This window comes from Aptenodytes forsteri, unplaced genomic scaffold (assembly GCF_000699145.1).
Source record: "Aptenodytes forsteri isolate BGI_AS27 unplaced genomic scaffold, ASM69914v1 Scaffold213, whole genome shotgun sequence".
NCBI lineage: Eukaryota > Metazoa > Chordata > Aves > Sphenisciformes > Spheniscidae > Aptenodytes > Aptenodytes forsteri.
In genome coordinates this window covers 948,079-970,099 of record NW_008795522.1, presented here as the reverse complement: position 1 = coordinate 970,099, position 22,021 = coordinate 948,079, and the positions used below count along the sequence as shown (strand labels likewise).

General features: G+C 42.7%; 1 protein-coding gene across 2 annotated transcripts in view; it reads left to right on the top strand.

Annotated features, from left to right (window-relative positions):
* The window catches only part of LZTR1 (leucine zipper like transcription regulator 1), a 40,892-nt gene extending 20,310 nt beyond the window's left edge, over positions 1–20,582 (top strand). The window contains exons 9-19 of one of the 2 annotated variants that reach the window (XM_019472755.1): positions 5,479–5,589; positions 6,401–6,493; positions 7,436–7,531; positions 8,632–8,815; positions 10,626–10,795; positions 12,671–12,827; positions 14,339–14,465; positions 15,556–15,705; positions 15,920–16,025; positions 16,837–16,917; positions 19,767–20,582. In XM_019472755.1, coding sequence (XP_019328300.1) covers positions 5,479–5,589; positions 6,401–6,493; positions 7,436–7,531; positions 8,632–8,815; positions 10,626–10,795; positions 12,671–12,827; positions 14,339–14,465; positions 15,556–15,705; positions 15,920–16,025; positions 16,837–16,917; positions 19,767–19,883 — 1,392 coding nt within the window. In that variant the 3' untranslated portion in view covers positions 19,884–20,582. The remainder of the gene's footprint in view (positions 1–5,478; positions 5,590–6,400; positions 6,494–7,435; positions 7,532–8,631; positions 8,816–10,625; positions 10,796–12,670; positions 12,828–14,338; positions 14,466–15,555; positions 15,706–15,919; positions 16,026–16,836; positions 16,918–19,766) is intronic. The other variant, XM_019472756.1, reaches the window with a different exon arrangement.
* The last annotated feature ends 1,439 nt before the right edge of the window (positions 20,583–22,021 follow it).

Below are 22,021 nucleotides of genomic sequence, written 5' to 3'. Positions count from 1 at the left end.
AAAAAAAAAAAGACTTCTGAAATACTTGAATTTTGAAAATGATGGCTCGAATCGTGCCGGCATTGTGGAAAGGTATACTGAAAGGGAAGCAAAGGTGACTGATGAGATCTGCTTTTGAAAGCAAAGATTCCAGCTTGAAAAGAGCCTCAGATTGCAAATCTCATTAACCTTAAATAGGGAAAACGCTTCAACAGATGAAACAGGGCAGTGTATGTTGGAGAGGGGTGCCAGCCCAGATCATCAGAGGTGTCAGGATTGAATCTAAAATTCTTTTTGTCAGGCACTGCTAATAAAGTAAGGAGATCACGTTGATTGAGAGCTAAGTATAGGATCTAGAGCTGACAAATACATTCAGACTGGCAGTGCATCTTAGTCTGTGATTTTTAGTATTCTTGTATGCACTGGGAGTGAGAAGGACGATAGCCCTTTGAATTCGCACGTGACCATCTGGAGTTGCACCTGCAGAAGCCTTTACTGAAATTACAGTTATTGCAAATCAAAAGTATAGCTTTGCACAGATTATCTCACCTGCCAGACTCAAGTTATGTTTGCACAGTGCTGGTTTTAGGTAGCGGTTATTATTATACCAGGAGGACTTTACCCGTAGGTATACTGGTATGCCTTTATCGTTAAGCATACCTAACACAGGCCTGGCTCTACAGTGTAATGGCTCTGTTTATCACTATAATCCTGAGTGCAATTCTCACCTTGTTATCTGGAATATTTGCAACTAAGGTACATCAGGGAAGGGTTGCCATGAACTGAAGAGAAGTGAAGGCATGGGAGGAAGTGTCTGGTGTACAACAGGATTGGGAAAGCTCTTTGCTCTCCCCTTGTGAAAACAGCCATCTCGGCTACCTCTACACAAACACAAGTGGCTTAGGAGACAGGAGGAATTAGAAGGTCGTGCACAAGTTGCAGAGCTATGGCCCTGTTGGACATGGTGAGATAGCTCACACGACCAGAAAGACAGGCTGGGAAGGTGAGGAGAAGGGGTTGTGCTCCATGTGAAGGAGTGCCTGGAGCTTTCCCTTGGGATGAGTGGTGAGCCAGTTGGGAGCTAATGGGTAAGGATCAAAGGATAGACCAACATGGATGACACTGGAAAGATTTTAGCTTCAAGTGAAACAATAAGCAGCAGGAAGAGAGTGCTGACTTTTAGCAGTTTAGAACATGGCCAAGTCTAAATGGAGTTTCATGGGACTGCAAAGGGACAGTGGTCTTACTACTGGCAGGACTTTGGAACTTGGCAAGGTGAAACACTGGGAGAAAAGAGGGCGAGAGGACATCAGAAGAAAACTGTCCAAAGAAACCACTGACAGATTCATAGCATAACGTGTATGTTCATTACCTGATAGCTCTTAAGCAGAAATCTGCACTTCTCCATATCAGATTCAGAGCCCTAGCAGCCAGACTTAGAACGCAGAAAGTACCAGAATAACCTTAAAATCAGAAAAATTAATCTCAGAAAAATTAATACAATTTCTTTGAGCCTCTTTGCCAACTGTAAAATGAGGATGACCAACACATTCCTATGTCACAAGCAGGGTGTGGGACAGTTGGTTAGACTGTGCTTGTAAAAGACAGAAATTAGGATGTGTGTTATATTGCAAAACAAAGGCTTAGTTTCACATTCGCCCTATGGTGACTTTGTTCCTCTGAGTGCAGGAGTTCCTAACTGTAACCTTGGCTTATAGTGTTGCGAACAGGGAGTCACTCACAAGTGATAGACTTGTTGTCTAAGGCAGTTCTAATAAACTGCAACTAGTAGTAATCCTTTACTTGTGCAGATGGATGGAGTACAAATATGCGGACCATCGGGAGAATTCATAGGAAAGCTGTAAGAGCAATCAGCAAGTATGACCCCATTGAAAAGTTGAAAGAGCTGGAGATGCCTAGTTTCTGGTGGGTAGGACAAGAGTTAATGTGATTAATGCTTAAACTGCAGCAAGGAAGATTCAGCCCAAGTACTAGGAATAGCTTGAACAGGAAGAAACATGGTGCACCATTTTCTACCTACACAATTATTTGTAGTAGAGTGTGTGTTGAAAATCAGGGTTTCTGTACTCTCTTTCAGTCTCTTACTGGGGAATGTGATCCAGTGGCTGCAACCCTGTAGTGCTTGATACTGGCCTTTCAGGTTTTAGACAGGTTTGCTCTATTATAGACTGTGGTTCTTGTCCCACCTTTGCATGAACTGACCTTCTTGGGGTTTTATCAAATCAGATTTCACTGTGTGCACTAGTACAAGGGATATTACTTCATATCTGTTCCATATAAACTGTACCTGGGTTGAGCGTATCCAGCAGCTGGATTTGGCATCTTGGGAGGTCTCCCAACAAAAAATTCAAGATAGGGCAGGGTTTGGCATCTGGCATTGGTGGATGAGGAACATGGAGCCCAGCATGTCTCTCTCTACCTGTTTATGCTCCTGAGCTCTATTAACCTTTTATTTTTTTTTGCCCTGAATATTTTCTTCTTGAGGACTGAGCTCCCTTGGTTTGCACTGGGCCAAATTTTTTCTCTGGCCAAAGCCTTGGTCCTGGGAGGGCAGAGTGTTGTTCTCCGTGAGGATGGCATCGGTCTCTCACCACTTGGCAGGATTGCTGTCACTGTGTGAGGGTTTGTGCTGGCTTGAATTCTGCTGTTCTGATTCAGCAAAACAAATACCCTGAAACCCTCAGCTGCACAATGTTTTGATGAACTGTATATGGCCTTTCTTTTTCTGGGCTATCCTTTCATATTTTACATTTCTTTACATGTATTTAAAAAGTATTGTTTGATTGCTTAAGTTACTAGTAAGTGGCAAAGCTCTGTTTCCTTGACCGCTCCGGTACCAACCATTACAAATGAAAAATCATCGTTATAACGTTCCTTACAGATTGTTTGAGTTAAATATGATGTGACTAGCAAGTATGGTGTTACTTGGTTAAATATTCAGATGATTCATGTTTCCTTTCTGGCACCAATTGTGAAAATGCTGTAAGTTTTTTTGGTTGAAAAAACCGTGGTTGTTAAATACAATGGCTGCTTTTTAAAAGCAGCTACTAGAGCATATTGAGAATTATTTCAATTAAAACAAAGCTAAAGTATTATTTATTTAAAAAACAGGGAAAATGGAAAATGACCTGAGTAAGTATAAACCAGGTGGCCTGCATTTGATCTCTGACAGAATAGGGTTCTTTTTTGGTTTTGGTTGGAGAGTCAGTTGTAAGAAAGATATTATAATACAGCTAATATCAGCCCGTCTAGTAGTGTGGAAATAGGTCCTGGCAAGCAAACTTCATATTTTGGGATTAGGTTGGAGGTCCAGTTGATAAAGGTCACTGATGTATTTTTAAACTACTGTAATATGTTTGATTTTTTCAGTCAGTACATTTTATTTAATTAATGAGATTACTACTAAGAATGAATAGAGGTCATGTAAAATAGATTATATTTGACAGTAATCTCACCCTCTTTTGGAAGGGTATTGAACAGGGGCCCAACAGGAATGTACTAATAGATCAATATTATTCCATAATCTTCCCATCACAGTATTTATTAACCCCAAGTTTAAAGCTTCTTTGATAAAATATCCATGAAGTATGCCGGTTATTTAAAAAAAAAAGGCAGGGAAAATGGACCTGAGTAAGTATAAACCAGGTGGCCTGCATTTGATCTCTGACAAAATAGGGTTCTTTTATGGTTTTGGTTGGAGAGTCAGTTGTAAGAAAGATATTATAATACAGCTAATATCAGCCCGTCTAGTAGTGTGGAAATAGGTCCTGGCAAGCAAACTTCATATTTTGGGATTAGGTTGGAGGTCCAGTTGATAAAGGTCACTGATGTATTTTTAAACTACTGTAATATGTTTTATTTTTTCAGTCAGTACATTTTATTTAATTAATGAGATTACTACTAAGAATGAATAGAGGTCATGTAAAATAGATTATATTTGACAGTAATCTCACCCTCTTTTGGAAGGGTATTGAACAGGGGCCCAACAGGAATGTACTAATAGATCAATATTATTCCATAATCTTCCCATCACAGTATTTATTAACCCCAAGTTTAAAGCTTCTTTGATAAAATATCCATGAAGTATGCCGGAGACAGAAGGTATCTTGCTTATCCAGAGGAATCTGGATTGCTTGTTAAACTGGCGCAGATGAACATGCATTTTAAGGTCACCAAATCTGTGGTTTGTACATCTGAGAAAAAACCAAAACAGGTCCTAGTTACTGCATGGGGGATTGTATCCTTAAAAGCTGTAGTTTGAAGAAAAGAAAAAGTCATGGAAAGTCTGGTGAGTAACAAGCTAAATTAGACCATTGTGTGATGCTGTGGTAAAGGGGATAATTCGGTGGTAATGAAAAATGCTAGTCAGCATGGTTTCCTGGAAAATATGTGTCTCCAGATAAACATAGTCTTGTTTCGTGTCTGAGTTTACTTGAGTGGGGTCTATAAATATGTATGAGAAGAGAAGATTTCTTATACCAGAGGGCTTTTTATTTTGTAGGCAAAGATTTAATGAGATTTGCTGCCTGGAAGACAAAACAAGCCTGATCAAACTAGAAAAAAAAATGAAGTTACTATCACCACTTGAAGACTTTATGTGAGATATCTCCTTGAGATGTGCTAATTTGATCAGATACCTTTTGTGTAACTTTAGAAGAAACGGGTAAAAATGATGTGGTCAGTCCCGTGCAGGAGGGTCACTGCGGCTTTGACTTGCAGTGACTCCTTCCCGCTTCAAAGATTGTCCGATTTTGCAATTCCAAGGTGAAGCGTGTGTTGCATGGGACGGTCCAATCCCTCAGTCCTATAAATAGCTGGGGCTTCATGCAGCGTGGGGTGGCTTTATTTTCTGTGGACCTGGCATGATGGAGAAAGGAGACTTGACTCCGTGGTGCTAGCTGTGTAAACGTCTCCAACTTTGGGATTCTGTGCAGAATCTGGCATTGCTGGAGGGGCTCGTTAGCCAGATGGTTCAGCCCCAGCAAGCTGTGGGGAAGGCATGCATTTACAAGCCTGGAGTTCAATATCCTGCTGGGATAGATGATAATTTACCTTTCGAGTTCCCAACAATATTCAAAATAAGCTCTGAGTTTGTATAGTGATCACATTTGCAGAATCTGTTCATTTCTAGAAGTGCATTTTATTTTTCTATGTAAAACTTAGCTTTCAGTCTGAGTTTGGTAAATGATATATTTGGTAACTCTCATGATGTGTAGAGCCCTGTGTACGTACCATTCTGATTAGAAGGTGCAATGAATAGGTGTTTTTAAATGTGACTGGAAAGTATGTTCTAAATACAGTAGGAAAGAGTCCTAAAATATAATAAATGTCAGTCTGAGGATGCAAGCATTTGTGTCACTTCAGACTACACTGATTTTCCCTTCTCACTGTTGATCTGTTGCAGGCCCATTTTCTTGGGAGGAAAAAAAAGATGCTTTTGTTTATTCCCTCACCTATTTCGTCCTTTTCTTTCCCTAGTTACCCAGCGGGAGACTCTTCCATGCTGCAGCTGTTATCTCAGATGCTATGTACATCTTTGGTGGCACAGTGGACAATAACATTAGAAGTGGAGAAATGTACAGGTTCCAGGTAATTCACTGATAAACGTACTCAAACATCCACGCCAATTCTGCGTGAATCCTTCTGGCTGTCTCTGGACGTGGCGGAGTTTCTGGTTTGGCTCGCTGTCAGTTTGATGGCTTTCATTTCGCATTCTTCCTGCAGGAAGCCTTGGCATTTCGGATTCAGCTGCCAAAGATTAATGTATATCTTTAAAATCTTTTGAGATATGTTATCTGAACAGACATTTTGGTAAGGCCAAGCTCTCCAGTGCCTTCTGAAGTCCTAACAGATCATGACAACTTATTTTGACAAATTATTGAAAAGTGTATCAGACAGGATTTGCCAGGATGTTTAGCCAAAAATTGGCTGTTCCTTTTCATGTACTGTCAGGTTCAGGGTTCCTGGGTCAGAGCATTTTGTGCTGAAGTTTTATCTTCATGCAGCACTCCCACCCCCCAAGTAACTTCCAAATAACTATGGGAATTTTAAACTTCAAGATACTCACACCAGGTCAAATCCCCCCTACACTCAAGTTTATTTTTATTGCGTGGGACCTTCAGACAAGTCCTGAGAGTGGGTGAGACTCCAAGCCACCAAATCCTGAAATCTGCAAGTAGTGATGAGAGACATTTCTTGCATGTTAGTCTGTGTTATCTTCATTACCCTCACCATAGAGGAAGCATTGCATGTGTTTGGTTTGGTTGTTATTTTCTACTTTATATACTACATTGAGGTCAAGTTAATAAGAAAATCCAGTGATAGTATATGTAACTACAGCGCTGTTGGATATAGCCATTTGAAATGAATTCTGTCTTCTGTGGGTTTTTATTTTTTCTAGTTTTCTTGTTACCCTAAATGCACTCTACATGAAGATTATGGAAGGCTGTGGGAAAACAGGCAGTTCAGTGACTTGGAGTTTGTTTTGGGAGAGGTGAGTAGAATTTATTGAAAAGGTGCCAAGGAGGGTGTTACTGCATGTGTAGCATGTTTGCTGGGAAAAAGCAAATTGTACGATGATTGTGCCAGAAACCCTGGGAATGAAGTTTTAAGAGCAGTGTCACTGGTGAAAATGATGTCTGTCTGGTTTAATAAGTTCCACTAATCCAGATAAATTTATAAAGCTGCAAAGGAGGAGAAACTTTTAAACTGAGATCAGTGGATCACTGAGACATAACCCGAATTTATCAGAGCACATTATATATAGTTGCAATGTGAAAATGATACTAATGATCTCTCTACTCCGAGGTCCCAACTGTCACCTGGAAAAAGCAGCTCAGTGGTTTGCAGATCCATGTATCATTTCAAGAGCTGTTTTTAATTACTGAAATAAAATAGAATGAGAAAAAGCAGTACAGGGGAATGATTCTCTAGTAATGAAAACAATTATAGAATGTTAAAAAGAACATGTTTTCTGAAGAAAAACATGAGAAATTTGAACTTACCTGCATTCCTTTTGCAAAAAAAAAAACAAACAAAAAAACTTTGCAGAGATCAGATAACAGATCCTCAACAACAGATGAAGTAGGTTATGAAGGACAAACATACTGTTGTTTTGAAAAGAGGAAATTAAACTGAAAATCAGATGCAACAATAAGAAGCAATATCTGTGACACTGAACCTATACAACAGCTTCCACTCAGTGAACGTAACAAAGACTCTTTCCAAATGGTGTTTGCCATTAGCCTTTAGGGAAAATAGGCGTTGAATTTCATGTGGACGTGCAGAGCAGATGCAAGGTTGCCTTCATTCTAACTTAAACTAAATGTATAGTAACCTGGAGTTCAGCCCAGGTTTCTATGGCTTCTGCCATCTGCCACCACCATGTGATTTGGGAATAAAAGTTTAATATGTGTTATTCCTTTGCCTTTGACAGAAGGAAGAACGAGTCCGAGGGCACACCGCAATTGTTACAGCTCGCTGCAAGTGGCTGAAAAAGAAAATCATACAGGCAAGGGAGAGGTTGAAACAGGTGAGTATTTTAGAAGAGTAATCTTGTGGCAAGGTAATGCTTATTCTACTCAATTTTGGAAATAAGGTTGTTAGGAAAAAGGTAGTATCTGCTGAAACGGATGTAGGACCAGAGCAGTGTCTGATGCTAAGGTGCTCTTGGGCAAGTAAAATAAAGAGGATAATTAGTATTAACATAGGCTACTGGATGTATATCAGGCCAGGCGAGGAGTGTAACATGGAGGAGCCAAAGTTAATCCAGTTATCTGGATTTGGCGGTATGGTTCTTGGGAGCTCTTGAAGCTGTCTGAGTTCTAATCTTGTGGAATACCCCTGGGGAGGTATGTGTACCCCTCCCTCTGTGGAGGGTAAAAGCTGTATGTTATTGGGGATGGCCTGCAAGATAAGACAGATTAGAGGGAAGGCAGTGTTAAGGTTTTGAGGCTGGCTCTGTGCCCTTTACCTTAGTATTTCCTGTTTTTTTTTCAGAGTTGAAGGTCTGGTGCCTATGGTTCATTGTCTACTAATTTTAACTACTTACAGCTTTTCAGCAGCAAACATTTTATTGCTTTTGAGGAAGTGCTAGCACACAACCTGCAGTAAGACATAGGGATGCCTCATTGCCCCTTAGTTAATTGCTTTGCCACCCCACAGCCCTCCCTCTTCATTGGAAAAGGCTGTAGGGAAAGGCTGTCAAAGTGAAACTTGAAAGTAACAGAGTGGCTTAAAATACTTCTGTGCAGCGCTTTGAGCTCTGACTTTGCAAGGCAGGAGTCTGTGGAACCTGCTCCTACATCTTCCTTCTCCAAGGAGAGATGCTGTTCCTGCTGGGGGCAGAAATGTGAGCTCAGTGGAATTCATTCCTCCCTTTTTCTGAGGTCCTGCTTTTGAGCTTTATCCAGGAGCTCACGTTTGTTCTGATCCATGTTTGTCACAGGATATGGAACAGTAAGTCTAAGACAAATTAATTCCTTGTTATCTTGAAGATAATCTTGAAGATAACGAGACCTTGGGTCTTGAAGATTGTGCAGTAAATGGGAAGGATCTTTCCTCTGGTTTGATAGTAATGTGTGTGAGCTGACACAGCCTTGTTGCCGTGTTTGAGTGTTTTTTCTGTCTCAGAAATCAAAGCAAGATATTGAAGATGAGGGACATGCGGCGTGTCAGAAGGATGGGATTGGTGGGAATGTCAAGTTGTGCCGCCTGCAGCCGCTGCTGGAAGTGCCCATCCGAGAGGCTGAGGCGCAACCCTTCGAGGTGCTCATGCAGTTTCTGTATACGGATAAAATAAAATACCCTCGCAAAGGTAGGACAGCAGGATAAAAGAAGTACTAGCAACTGGGGAGCAAACATTTATTTTGATACAGAGCAAGATCGAGCATTTGCAGATGATCAGTCCTGCTCTAAGCACTTAATTACTTACCTGAGATAAAAAAAATAGCAGATTTCTATCAAAGCATACTAACAGTGCTTTGTTTTTTCCTAATTCTTTTCAAACATCAAGGAAAAGCAGGTTCTTGATCTTTCCAAAAGCTGTAAAAAACCCAAACAAACAAACAAAAATTTTATGGTATTTTAACATTACAGCAGCCTGCCTGGAAGGACCATGTATCCAGGGTTGGTTTATTTCCTTTTTCTGGTATTGTTTTGATCCGTTGCAAACTGAGCCCACACAGAAAGGCAGAGCAAGCCAGTATTTATCATCTCTTCAAAATGCCAATCCAAAGGAATGCCTCAAGAAAGGAGAAATCCATTTGATGCATTCACTGAAGATCCCTGCATTAAAAACAGTTGGAGGCTGAGAGGTAATAGCCAGAGATCTCTCAGCTCCCACACAGCAAATCTAACTCCTGGCTTTGTCTGAGTGATGAGGTCTGTTGGGCTGTGGGAGTCAGACTGGATACCCAGGGGGAACTCCAGCTGATGGGGCTGGGGAAGCTGCAGCCACATGGAATGGTGGAACACTGGAAGCTTTGCTTCAGTTTCAGTCCAGGATCTTTCCTTTCTATAAAAGATAATTCTTAGGAAAATAATAATTTGTATGCAGTTGTCTCAAGGCTTTCCCTGCGAGGTGGCATGTCTGAGAGCAAGCCTAATTAACAGGAATGAGGGAACCTTCTCACTGATGTCTGCCAACATTGCCAGATCCCGCTCTCAGCAGGTTCACTGATCCTCAGCATGCTCGTTGCAGGACAGGATCAGACCAAAGAAGGGGTTATCACACTGAACTCTCCCCTTTGATACAGGCTTCCCAGGCAGCCTGCTACCCTTCTCCCCAGCCCATCAAACGTTCTCCCTGGTGCTTACCTGTCTGCTGGGATCCTCCAATGGCCCTGTCCTGACCATTTGTATTCCTAGTTGCTCCTCTCAGTTCAGAGGGCAGCACCTTGGGGATCCATCTAGAAGCTGAGCTAGTAGAGTTGGGCATGCTTATCAAATGGGATTTTCCTGATTAGACACAGGGAAAGCATGTGACAAGCAAGAAGGTTTTTCTCTATCAAAAAGTAGTTACAGCAGATGGCCAGAGATCTCCTGTGAGGAAAGCAAAGGCTGTGGAGGATTATTCCTTGAGTTGGTGTCCCAGTAGCCCCACTGCAGTGGCCTATGAGGGTCCCCACTGCCCCTCTCTTACTTCAGCCCTCTCTTCTAGACCAGCCTCCAACCTGTACATGCAGAAGCACGGAGTGCCTTCATAAGGGTTTGTCAAAATCAGGGAGTTGGTTGCTAATACTGCATAAAAACCAAGGACTTCAGCAGAGCTGTTAGCAGCTGAGCACTTTGGAAAATCGGGCTGCTAGCTTTGGAGCTTGTCAGCGTTTTTAGAGACTTCACTTTCTTTTGAGGGTTTTAAAAAATTATGATCCAGATTGTCACAAAATCTTTGTCCAAAAAATCTTTTGGGGTGGCTCTTTCATGCCTCAATTTTGAAACTCCTTTTTTAGTATCAATTCAGATTTTGTCTAACCAGCAATGGATTTTTTTTCTTCATAAAAATACTCCAATCGCTGACCATTCTACCATTCCGAATGCTCAAGCTGATGTAAAAAGAAATACTTAGAGAAAAGTTTCTCTTTGTTCTGTGAGCTCTCCAGCATTTTTCTCTCTTGTAATTTCAGGTCATGTGCAGGATGTGTTACTTATTATGGATGTATACAAACTAGCCTTAAACTTCAAGCTCTCTCGACTGGAACAGCTCTGCCTTCAATATATTGAAGCATCCGTAGATCTGCAGAATGTGCTCATTGTGTGTGAAAACGCTAACAAGCTTCAGCTGGATCAGCTAAAGGTAATCACATTTTGCATACAAAGTAACTGATAAGAAATTTTAAAAACCAAAATCGATGTAATTAATGCTTTGCAAAAGCTATCAGCTTTTGCAAATTCAGTTCTTTCCTATAATTATAGTTGCTTGAGTTATGTTAGAGTGGATTGTTCTGCAGTTGCTCATAAATATTATGTAGGTTTTCGATAAGTGTTTGATATTTTTGCATATCTGCCCTGTAGGATGTAAAGGGCAGAGTGACTTTGGCTCTTCCTCAGTTCACTCTCACTGCAGCAAGATGGAACCAGTGCATTTTCTGGTCCCACTGTTTTATACAGAGACTGCAAACAGGTTCTTTCACCTGGTCTGATGAAAAACTAAATTCTGTTCTCATGCCTTTGATCTGAAAAACACTCTACTGAAAAACAAAATGTGTCTGCAATTCTTCGTCTCTATGTAGTGGGACAAGGGCTTTTAGGCATTTGCTGAAAGTCAAGACAGAGTCGATACCCCCACACTTCAGACCATGATTTGCTGTGGTGGTCTGGGTCCCACCAACAGTGGCCAGAGCTGATTCTGCTTGAAGCTGCAAAGAAGCTCCTCCACCCAAGTCCAAGATCATGCGATACCTATTTGAGCAGCCTGTGCACATCAGTCGGACGTATAGCTGATGGTTGCAAGCGGAGTGGGGCTAGACAAACCAGTATGCACCACCATTTCCTCAGGCACCCTTTATGCACTGGATTTGGGCAAAGGAGAGGCATCCAGGAGGACAGCAGCAGAGTCAGCAGCAAGTACATGAATGCTGGCACAGTCTTTCGTGCATAGGACCATGATGCCATTAGCTGCCCAGCAGCTCAAGCAAGTATCTCAGCATTGATGGATCTAGTGCCAATAATTTCAGATCAGCCAGCTACCTCCGCCTGCCTTCGCTACCAGCAGGGTGACAGGGGCTCTTCCACACAACTCCATTTGGTCAGGATCACCTTCGGTTGGCATCCTGTCTTCTCAAGTGTGCGTTAGTCCTCGTGGGTGGGTGCCATCTGCAGAAGGCTGCTCTTTCTGGCATCCTAGTCATTGTTTAAAACATTTTACAGATGGGTCCTGGACAGATCCCTGTGGATCCCAGGTGAAATAACTTGGCAGAAAATGGACAGTAGTAATTATTCTTTGGGTGCATTTTGTACTCACCTTATGGTGAGTACAAAAAATAGATTGTATTTTTTGCTTATGAAAGTGTTTTGAGGGAAAGCCTTGGTTTGCACTGGCAAATGAAGTGCCGTTTTTTGTCCTTTTAACTGTTCAGCATTAGGTCTGGTTCATTTGTCACCTTTCCACCACATGATTTTTCTAGCAAGTTTGTCATACAAGAACCTACAAGAGCTCTTTCAGACTGTGCAACCTTTACAGAAAAGGTTAAGGCAAAATCCACACATGGAAATCCTGCAAACTATTTGTATCCTTAGTGTATAGTGTTAAGAGTTAAGATCTCTTCACCCTTCTAATTAACTTTTGGTATCTAATTGTATAAAGAATTATTATGAAATAGCAACCAATCTTAGTTAGCTTCATGAGGTTTGCGGCGTCTCCCGAGATTCCCATTTTAGAAATCTTCAGAGCAGCTAGATGGGCGACAATAATTTTTTTCTTGTTATTATTTCTTAGTCAGGTTTTTCTGGATGCTTAGAATTGTCCTGAATTTCCTGTTCAAGTGGGAGCCTAAATGGTCACTTAGGAAGGAGATCATTGTTCGATAGTTCCAGCTGCAGGATCCATGTGGAGGGTCGTAAGAAAAGGATGGCAGTTTGCCATCATAAATGGTAACATTTATGTGATGCTGTAGGATGACTTCATACAGTAAACTGTAATTTTTTTATTAAAATTGTTTTTTTTTTTAAGGAACATTGCCTGAACTTTGTGGTGAAGGAATCACATTTTAATCAGGTAATAATGATGAAGGAGTTTGAGCATCTTTCTTCATCCCTCATAGTGGAGATTGTACGGAGAAAACAGCAACCTCCTGTTCGAACACATTCTGATCAGCCGCTTGACATCGGTAACTTTATGCTTTATAAAATTATTAGTTGTGCTGTTTTTGCATTGCTAATGGTTTGTTTAGTCTAGGAAACAGCCTAGGAAGTAAACCACTGCAGACCACCGATTCTTCAGTTGGTATAACTGTGCTTAGGCTGTTTCCCAGACTAAGACAGGGCATGCCGGTTCTTTTTCCAGTGAGCTTCAGTCACTGTTCACTTCAGAACATTATCCCCATCAAAATACATGAAAGGTCATGTTAAATATAGTCGTGTTCTACTTGCAATAAAATACCCTGATTCTGTTCAGGGAGAGAAGAGGCATGAGATGATTCAAAGAAAAGGCAGTGGACATTCAGTTTAAGTGGACTAGAAGGTAACAAAGCTGAGTGGGAGGGTTGGCCTGCTCATAGGTTTTCACCGAAGAAGGAGCAGGAGTAAGGCAGAAGATCTTGTGAGTAAGCCAGTGCTGACAAGGTAGACCTTATTGTGAGAGAAAGAGGGGGAGAGGGAAAAAAAAAGCATGGAAAAATTAACCAAGAAAAAGAAAAGTTAATGGAAGAAAGGAAGAGAAGATATGGAGGAGAAGACTTTGAGAAGATAAATAACCTGTACTAATGGTCATGTCTTTAGTTTTCATTCTGTGATTGTGCTGGAAGGAGAAGATTTGATTTACAGTTCTATTACAGAATTCATCAAGGACTGATTTGGGACTAGCCTTATTCAAGACTTCATCATCCCAACACACACAAAAAAAGGAATGTAATAATGAGATTAGCTGAGGCCACAAAATTCGGAGGCATTGCCAGTATTGATTTGGAATACTGCACAAAAAGAATTGGGGACTGGAGAAAAAGATGGGGAAGCCAGTCCTGGAAGGTCAAGTAGAAAGCCTCTGGCTGGCATTTGTCCCAGGGAGAAGAGAGGTGCACCCTCCGGGAAGATGGCATAGCCAGCTTCTGTATCTGGAGCTGGAACGCTGCAAGAGACCCAAACATCAAAAAATTGAAAGATGAACTTTGAAAATATGAGTGAATTTGGATCAGACTTGAATGTGCTCTATTTCTCAGTTATTGTGTATTTTCAAAGGTTAATTAAAATGTTGGATAAAAGAAGCCTTTATTGAGGATTTGGGAAAGCTTTTCCATTAAGAGACAAAATTTTATATTCCTGGTGGTTGGAAATGAGAAGAAAAGGGTGGGGAAAAATCAGGTTTCTTTATCTATAGAGAACACCTTTCAGCGTGGCCACTGCCGGTGTTTGCTGTCAGCAGTTTGAAAGCAGAGCTGCCAGGTTTGTTTCTGGGATGGGCAGTAGGTAATGGATTGCGATGGGGAAGGATGAAGCTCATTTTGCTCCAAGATTATGAGGAAGGGCCTGCCTCAAACTCACCCCAAGGGTCCCAAAGGAAAGAGGGTCTGGAGCTATGGCTTGGCCATATATTAGTTTGATAGTACCTGGTCACCTGGAACTATCGTGTCTTTAGCTATTTCATTATGTTAACTTTCAGGAACATAATGAAATGTTGTTTCAGGAACATCTTTAATTCAGGACATGAAGGCTTACCTAGAAGGAGCTGGGACTGAATTCTGTGATATCATCCTTCTCTTAGATGGCCACCCACGGCCAGCCCATAAAGCAATCCTAGCAGCCCGCTCCAGGTGAGTAGCTGTTTACTAAAACGATAACAAATATTGTATGTGTAAAATTCAGTGCTGTGCAATCTGGGGGTCAGCTTGCCTTTTTTAGAAGACAGGGAGGAACTTTGTATCTGCATGAAGTGTGAGATGCAGCTTTGCTCAATGAGTGTAATAAGCCTTTAAGCAACAGTGATTAAATATTTTTTTCAATTTGATACCCAGCAGGGAAAGACAGGAGGAAATTAAAATTGTAGAGATTCTCTAGAGGATGTGTAAGAAGGTGTACTGCAAGACAAAGAATCTGTAAAGTCACAGGAAGGGAAAAAGGGTGTAAAGTGTAAGTCAGTTTCAGTGAAGTGGAAAGCAACAGATGTCCTCTGAGGTCAGAAAGAGTCTTCTGATGGTGAACATCCATTTTGAGTCATGTGAAACTTGAATCTCTTTCTCACTTGCTGATATTTAAGACTGGGTATGAATAAGCATAACAAAAAGTGGTGCATAACAGAGACTAGATTGTTCCCATACGTTGCTGCAGAGGCAAGTTCACCCTTCTGAAGACGGGCAGTATTCTCCCTCCTCAGTATGTGGGTGAAGTGGGTTTGTCCCTCGCTTGTGTTCTGTGTACCTGCACCTTTATGTTCTGCAAGTCATTGTGTTCACATAAAATTTCTATTTCAAATACTGTCACAATTTTTTTCCAGTCCCAGTAAAAATATTCAGTATTAGTTACCGTGGTATTTTACCAGAAGCATTTCACAGCTCTTAAAACAACCCTGCATGATTGGCAGCCTGTAGATACCAAGGAAATTCATAATGCTTTAAGCTCTCTACTGGGTTTTATGCAAATTAGACAAAAATCAAAGCACCATGTGCCCTAATTTTCAAGAAATGGAGACAAATTTCAGGTAGTGCTGATGGAAATTAGGGGGATTATATTTGGAGTTCTCTCACAGGCAGACATACATGAAACAACAATTGAGCAGTGTTTTTGCCCAGGTTGTCACCTGAATTTGCTTTGGAAGCTGTAGGGCTTAATAGCAGCCTTTGAACAATACTGGGTTAAACCATCTGTCTGCAGAATGTGTTACATCAGTTTTATTTCCTTTTCCAGTTACTTTGAAGCCATGTTCCGTTCCTTCATGCCAGAAGATGGGCAAGTGAATATTTCTATAGGCGAAATGGTTCCCAGCAAGCAAGCATTTGAATCCATGCTTAGATACATTTATTATGGAGAAGTAAACATGCCTCCTGAAGACTCCCTGTATCCTTAAATCTAAAGTAATTGAAGTATCTGTCTAAAGTGCAGGTACAGCAGCTCCCCTTCCTTTTGCTCTAGATTGCCAGGCACAACCTGGGAGGATTATTTGTCAGGGTTGCATTAACAGGCACTGCATGTTAACTTCTGTCGTTGATTTGTATTTACAATCAGTGCTGTTACCTTTGCTTTATGTTTTTTCCCTTAATGAGATTAACAGCTACCTCTTTGCTGCACCTTACTATTACGGCTTCTCCAACAACAGACTGCAAGCCTATTGTAAGCAGAATCTAGAAATGAATGTCACAGTGGAGAACGTACTCCAGGTAATTGTCCCCAAGCAGCTTTAATTAGTTGCTTGACTTAGATACAGGAAAGCCGAAGGGTCTAGTCAAGTGGGTGCCCCCAGTGCCAGGTTCACTGAGTCGGTTCCAAACTGACATCCGCTGAGACTGCACAAACCCTTCTAATGACAGTGGCCCAGCGTGGTTAACATGTATGCAGGAGTGCAGCCTTCAGCGGCTTTATTTCCATATCTGCTTTTTGTATCACTAGTGCTCCTGTGCTGAAGTGTTAGCAGATATTGCTGAACTGGCCAACAGGATGTTCCTCCTGAGCTCTTCGTCCCCCATTGTAGACCAGTGTTTCTAGAGGGCTTTTTAAGATGTACCATGTGCTCAGCACTCAACTCCAAACCTTTTTTCAGTAGACATTTGTACCAGGGCAAACAGTGATGTGCAGGTGACGTTAGTCTTATTTTATCAGTAATGCTGACAGGATCTGGCAATGAAGTTTAAGCTAGCAAAAAAATATTTTGTGATAAGAAAGCCTACAAAGCCATCTACTAGGTAGGCAGACCGAACCCACTGCTCTTGCCGTGCCAGTCTCACTGGGGCACTTCAGGGAACCTGGCTCTGAAACAGATCTGCAATTTCCTGCTGATTGTCTCCTGAGGACTCCACACATTTTAAATCCAAGGCTTATTTTTGAATAGTTCAGAAAAGATTCAGGTTTGTAGTGAAAAATGGAGATGTTTCCCTAGCTCAAAGGAATTACCTCCTCTGAGTCAGAACAGTGTTTGTGTCCTGTACATCTGAGCCATGCAGAAGGAAAATCACATCGTTGGTTTTGCTCTAGATTTTAGAGGCAGCTGACAAGACCCAGGCCCTGGACATGAAGAGGCACTGCCTGCACATCATCGTTCACCAGTTCACCAAGGTTGGTTGCATCTTTTCTGGGGCTTTTGAGAGCTGCTGTCCTCTGTCGCTGCGTTGGTTAAAGACGCATTAATACAGGAATCCACTTCATTCTTTCTGATGTGAGACAGCTGAGAGCTGGCTGCGTATCACTGACACTCACTGACAAGTCTGCTAGGCATACTTTTGACACTAAAATAAATGAAAGACTAGAACAGCCTGGTCTGGAAATGTGAAGACCTTTCAAAACAGAAGTTACACGGAATTGCTTCCATTTCCACTTGTTCTAGCTGTTAATTTTGCGCCATGCCATCGTTGGGTTCTCATGTGTATAGCAAGATAAGTTTGTTATGTATTGAGGGCACAAATGTCTCTTTCCCTAGCGGTTACGAGTGTGCTGTTCATATTTCTCTTGAAGTATTCTCTGCCATAGATGTTAGGCTGTCATGTGCTCAAAAGGCAAATTACCACATCCTGGCTGGGCTTTCTGTAGTTCCCATGTTTTGATACGTGGGATGATGCATTAGTGATAGGAAAGGTCAAGAGCCTGACATGCTGATATTCCTGTCCTCACTCGAGAGAAGAAGGGTATTGTCATTTAGTTGTTCCTATGAGATACGATCCCTCCGTGAGAGTTTCCCAACATGTCACAAGTTTGTTGCACAACCATTAGCATTGTTGAAATCGATAGATAAATCATAGGAATTGAGATTTCTGGATGCTACACACTTACTGATAATAATTCCCTAGTTAGTATTCAAGTAGCTCTCTATCTTCTGTATATTTAATCTCGCAATCCTCCTGCTGCTGCCCACGGGGAAGGAAAGCACCACTCAGCCCAGTTTGTATCTAGAGATGAGACAGAAGGAGGTATTCAGGCTCTTTATTAAATGCCTAAGTTGCCCAAGTGTAATGCATTTTACATTCAGAAATAACTGAAAATGCATAAAAAGCTTTGAGAGTGGAGCCAGCATCCAGAAATTGCACTCTCAGTGGAGTGTCCCCAGCATGAGGTTACAGCCCCTGCCTTTATCTTAATGTATTTTCTTCTGGCCTCATGAATCCTGCGGTGGCCCAACTTCAGCAGGGGACGGAGAATGGTCCCACCGTGGGTTACAGGATAGCCTGGTGGTTGGGACATCTCCTCGGGTTTGGGGTCAATGCGTTACAGTCCCTGAGAGCTGAAGTCTCACGGTCTCAACTTCCCAGTGGAGGCCACAGGAAGACAAACAGGTTGGCGCGATTCTCACCAGAACGTACCGCGGGGGAAAGGAACGTTGCGACATTTCAGAAAAAGAGATTTGAACTGAAGGGCGTTACTCAATTGTACTCCACTAACCAGAATATGTGGAAATGTTTTATATTTAAACTGTTGACTGTTAGAACAGTTTTCATCAAAATGTGGCTGGAAGACTGTCAAACAGATGTGCACGAAGAAATCTTAATTATGCAGTGTTTTTCTTTGGCCTGAGAGGCTTCAGTGTGTGATTTTTGGCCTGGCGCTGGGTGACTCTATGTGTGGCTGGGCACGAATGCTTGCCGTTCTGCTCCCTGGCAAGCCACAGGCTCTGAAGGGTGATTTGTTCTAGCTGCGCAAGCCCAGTGGGTCATCAAGGCTTAGGCAGGCCGGGTGTATGGCCGTTGGGATATCCTGTTCTTCCAGCTTGATTAACACTGTTCTCGATTTGGACTGTTAAGGAGTTTTCCCCACAGTAAGAACACTAACTGAAGATCTGTTCCCAGAGGTTTGCTAGTTTGGGCAACGTGGTTTTAGGCTCTTTGTGTGTCAGTATTGTGCAAAAGCCCTAATAAAACTGCTGTTCTGAAGTGTTTGTGCTGACACCCTGATCTGTTCCTCCGCAGTGCGTGCCTTGGTGCAGGGGCAGGGTTCCCACCAGTGTTAAGGGGGTCTCTTTCCCTCCCAGTCCTCGCGGACCCTTACTTTGGGGGTATTACTTCAAGCACATGTCCTGAGCTCTTTCTGAATGCGTACTCAGCCGTTTCCTTCCTGGGTTTCAAAAGATGCTCGGGACATCTTTATTCTTTATCACAGTCGAGCTTCTTAGAGTGAGGAGATATCTTTTATTAGATCAGTTAATACAGGTTGGATAAGTGGACAGGCTTGTAGGCAGAGTCTGCCTTCAAGGCTGGGCATGTATGTTAATAACTCTCGAAAGAGGGATTACTGGCTCATTACTGTGAGGTTGTGGAGAAGGAAGGAATGTGTAGAGCTCCTTTTTGATAACAGTTGAGCTTCTGAACAGCCTAAGAGCATGAAGTTTGTTGTAGATTCCCATATATCTGACGTGGCGAAGGTTTTTGTTGGCTAGTGCTCCAGTGACCTGCTTTGACTGCGGGAGGCGTGCCAGCAAAACCAGCATGGACACTAAGCACAACCTCTCCTTAGGAGCACACGGGAGCGAAGAGATCAGGTCCCAAGTCACATTCTCCGTAGAAACACAGACTTCAAAGTTCAGGTCTGTGCTGGTGCCTGACTTTGCTTTTTAGGAGAGTGCTTAGTTGGCATCCATTAGCAGTAGAGTTGTCAATATAACCAGTAATTAGGCTCCTTTCTCAGAGAGGCAGTGCTGGGGTCAGCATTTCTGCTGTTCTCCGTTCCCATCCCCTCCATGCAGCAGTCTCAAATTGGGTTGTAAGCACAGGAAGCTGCGACTGGAGCCCCCGTGGGCCGTCCTCTGCAGCCCAGCTCCGCGACTGCGATTTCACGCCGTTCGTGACCAGCCTTTGACTTGCCTGACCTGCCTGTTTCACGTGGGGTGGCAGGGGTAAAACGGTGATACATCAGCTATGGTTTGGGGAGGGTTTTAATTTATTTCTGTTTTTTCTGTTCTGTTTTTCTTTTCCTTGAAGGTCTCCAAGTTGCCAAATCTCCGCTCCCTAAGTCAGCTACTCCTTCTTGACATCATAGAGTCGTTAGCTAACCACATATCAGACAAGCAGTGCGCAGAGCTGGGCTCAGACATATGACATGCTTTGGTAATCAAACTTTTCATTTGTTCCTCAAAAAACCTAGCACTTTACGGCTGACTCTTTTTTTTACCATTCCATACTGAGCTGCTCAGAGTGTCTACACAACATAGCAGGCGGCCCCGAGGAGCATGGACAGCTGACTTGCTCTCCCGTGGATTTGCTTGTTTTGTACCTTTGTGGAGAAGGGTTTGGTCTCTGTTATGGAAATGTAAAATTGAAACCATTTCAGGAATGAATTTATTCCACGTGGTTTTGGGAGTAACTAAGTCCAGAATCAAGTCCATTATTACTTTTATACTGTAAAATAAAGCAGTCATGAGTAAAAGAGTCATTAATACTTTGAAACACAATATATAAAGAATACTATTTAAAGAACTTCAGCTGACACAGCCAGAGGCTGTAAGTGGAAGTCAGATATAACAAAACTGGAAACAGAGAGCGTGGTGTTCACAGTGAGGCTGACCATTGGACCAGAATGTAGTGACTTTTCAGAGACTCTCCATGGCGTGGATTAAAAGATAAGCCCTTTTGCAGCTGCCTTGATTGGTGGGCTGCAGGAAGTCCAGACCTGTGCTCTGCAGCAGGTCAGACTAGAAGATTACAGCGGTCCTTTTTGACCATCAAATCCATTAATCCTGTCTCGCTAAGCCTTTCTAAATCAATTTATTAATAAAGAGTTAACATCTTCTCCTGGCATTTCATGATTGACTTGGCTTTTATTTTGGAAAAAATTAAGCAAAAAGAGCTCTGAGCTTGATGAAGGTCACTTTGTTAAAAATAAGCGTGCTACATCTTGTTACTAATTTTATGCTGAAGTGTCTTCATTAGTTGTTGCCTTTGCAGGAAGGTGAATGAAGGCAGAGCGGCCTTCCCAGCCAGTTCAGAAGCAGCTGCTGTTCCCTCCCAGTTGCAGCTCCCCAGCTCCCCGCCGTGCTGGATGCTTCCCACACTGCAGAGGGGAGAGGAGCTTTACCTCTCCCTGGCTGCTGAATTAGGCAGCTTGGTTGGGGAGCGTCGCAGATCAGCTGGTGTTGGTGAAACGTGCAGACAGAGCTGCTCCCCAGCCCGAGAGCCACCGAGGCAGCCCAGAGGAGGGAGTGACACAGAAACTGAGAATCAAAATCTTGTCCTGCCTTAAGCTGCACTAGTTTGCAGAGGTGAAGCAGAAGGCAGCGCTGACGTGGTGCTGCTCTCTGCTTGGCTTTCTGGAATGGCAAGAGTTGGCTTGAGCTGGAGTGGTGGAAGATCCCTCCTGGGAAGCACAGCTGCCCAGCCCCTGTGCTTCCACCCTTGCGGCCATAATTTTTAATTCAGGCCAGTAAAGCGTTCCCGGAGCAGTACGAGATGTGACCTCCTGTTCAGCGTCCTGACATGCACATGCATGCTTCGGTGTGCTGAGGGCGTTGCAGCCTGTGCAGTGGAGAATGCGTCATTCCATTTAATCCAAGGGAAATGCTTTAGGGACCACTCGATCTGTCTCCCAGCTGATGGCTTGCTCAGGTGAGTCAGACCAGAGGTGGCAGATGCATCTGAGAGCCAAGGGCTCATTTTCAACGGGAGGGATTATTTCCAGATGCCTCATAGGTAATGAAGTCTCTTGTCAGAGGTCATGTTAATTGCACCGACAATCTGCATGTTCCCTGAGAAACCAGAAATCTGCAAATGGAGAAAGGTTATAGGCTACAGCTTGTAAGAATACTACAAGTTATTTTCAGCAATGCTGAATCCACTAGAGGACACCCATTTCCCAAACAAGCGCAGCCTGGTTCCCTCGGTAAGGAAGAATGGGCTGGTTTCAACCATGCCATAACCAGCCCCTTTGACTCCATTTTCTCAAACTATTTGGGAACTATTATTCCTGAGGCCATCAGCAAGGAAATGCACAGTCTCTGCACCCTCTGAGCCGGGGCACTGCGGGCATCTGTGCTTTGGAGGTGGTTTTGGCTTAGTCCCGGCTCTAGTGACCGTAGTGCTCGGTCAGAGTTGCATTACATCAGTGGGATTTATTGTCTGAAAAATTGCGGTCAACGATGCTGTTAGGTCGTTGTCATGATTTGCCTCTGGGCTGCTGCTGTGCAGGGTGCTGGGACTGTGCACCCCTCCAAGAGAGGTCCTGCCCCACGGGCAAGGCTGAC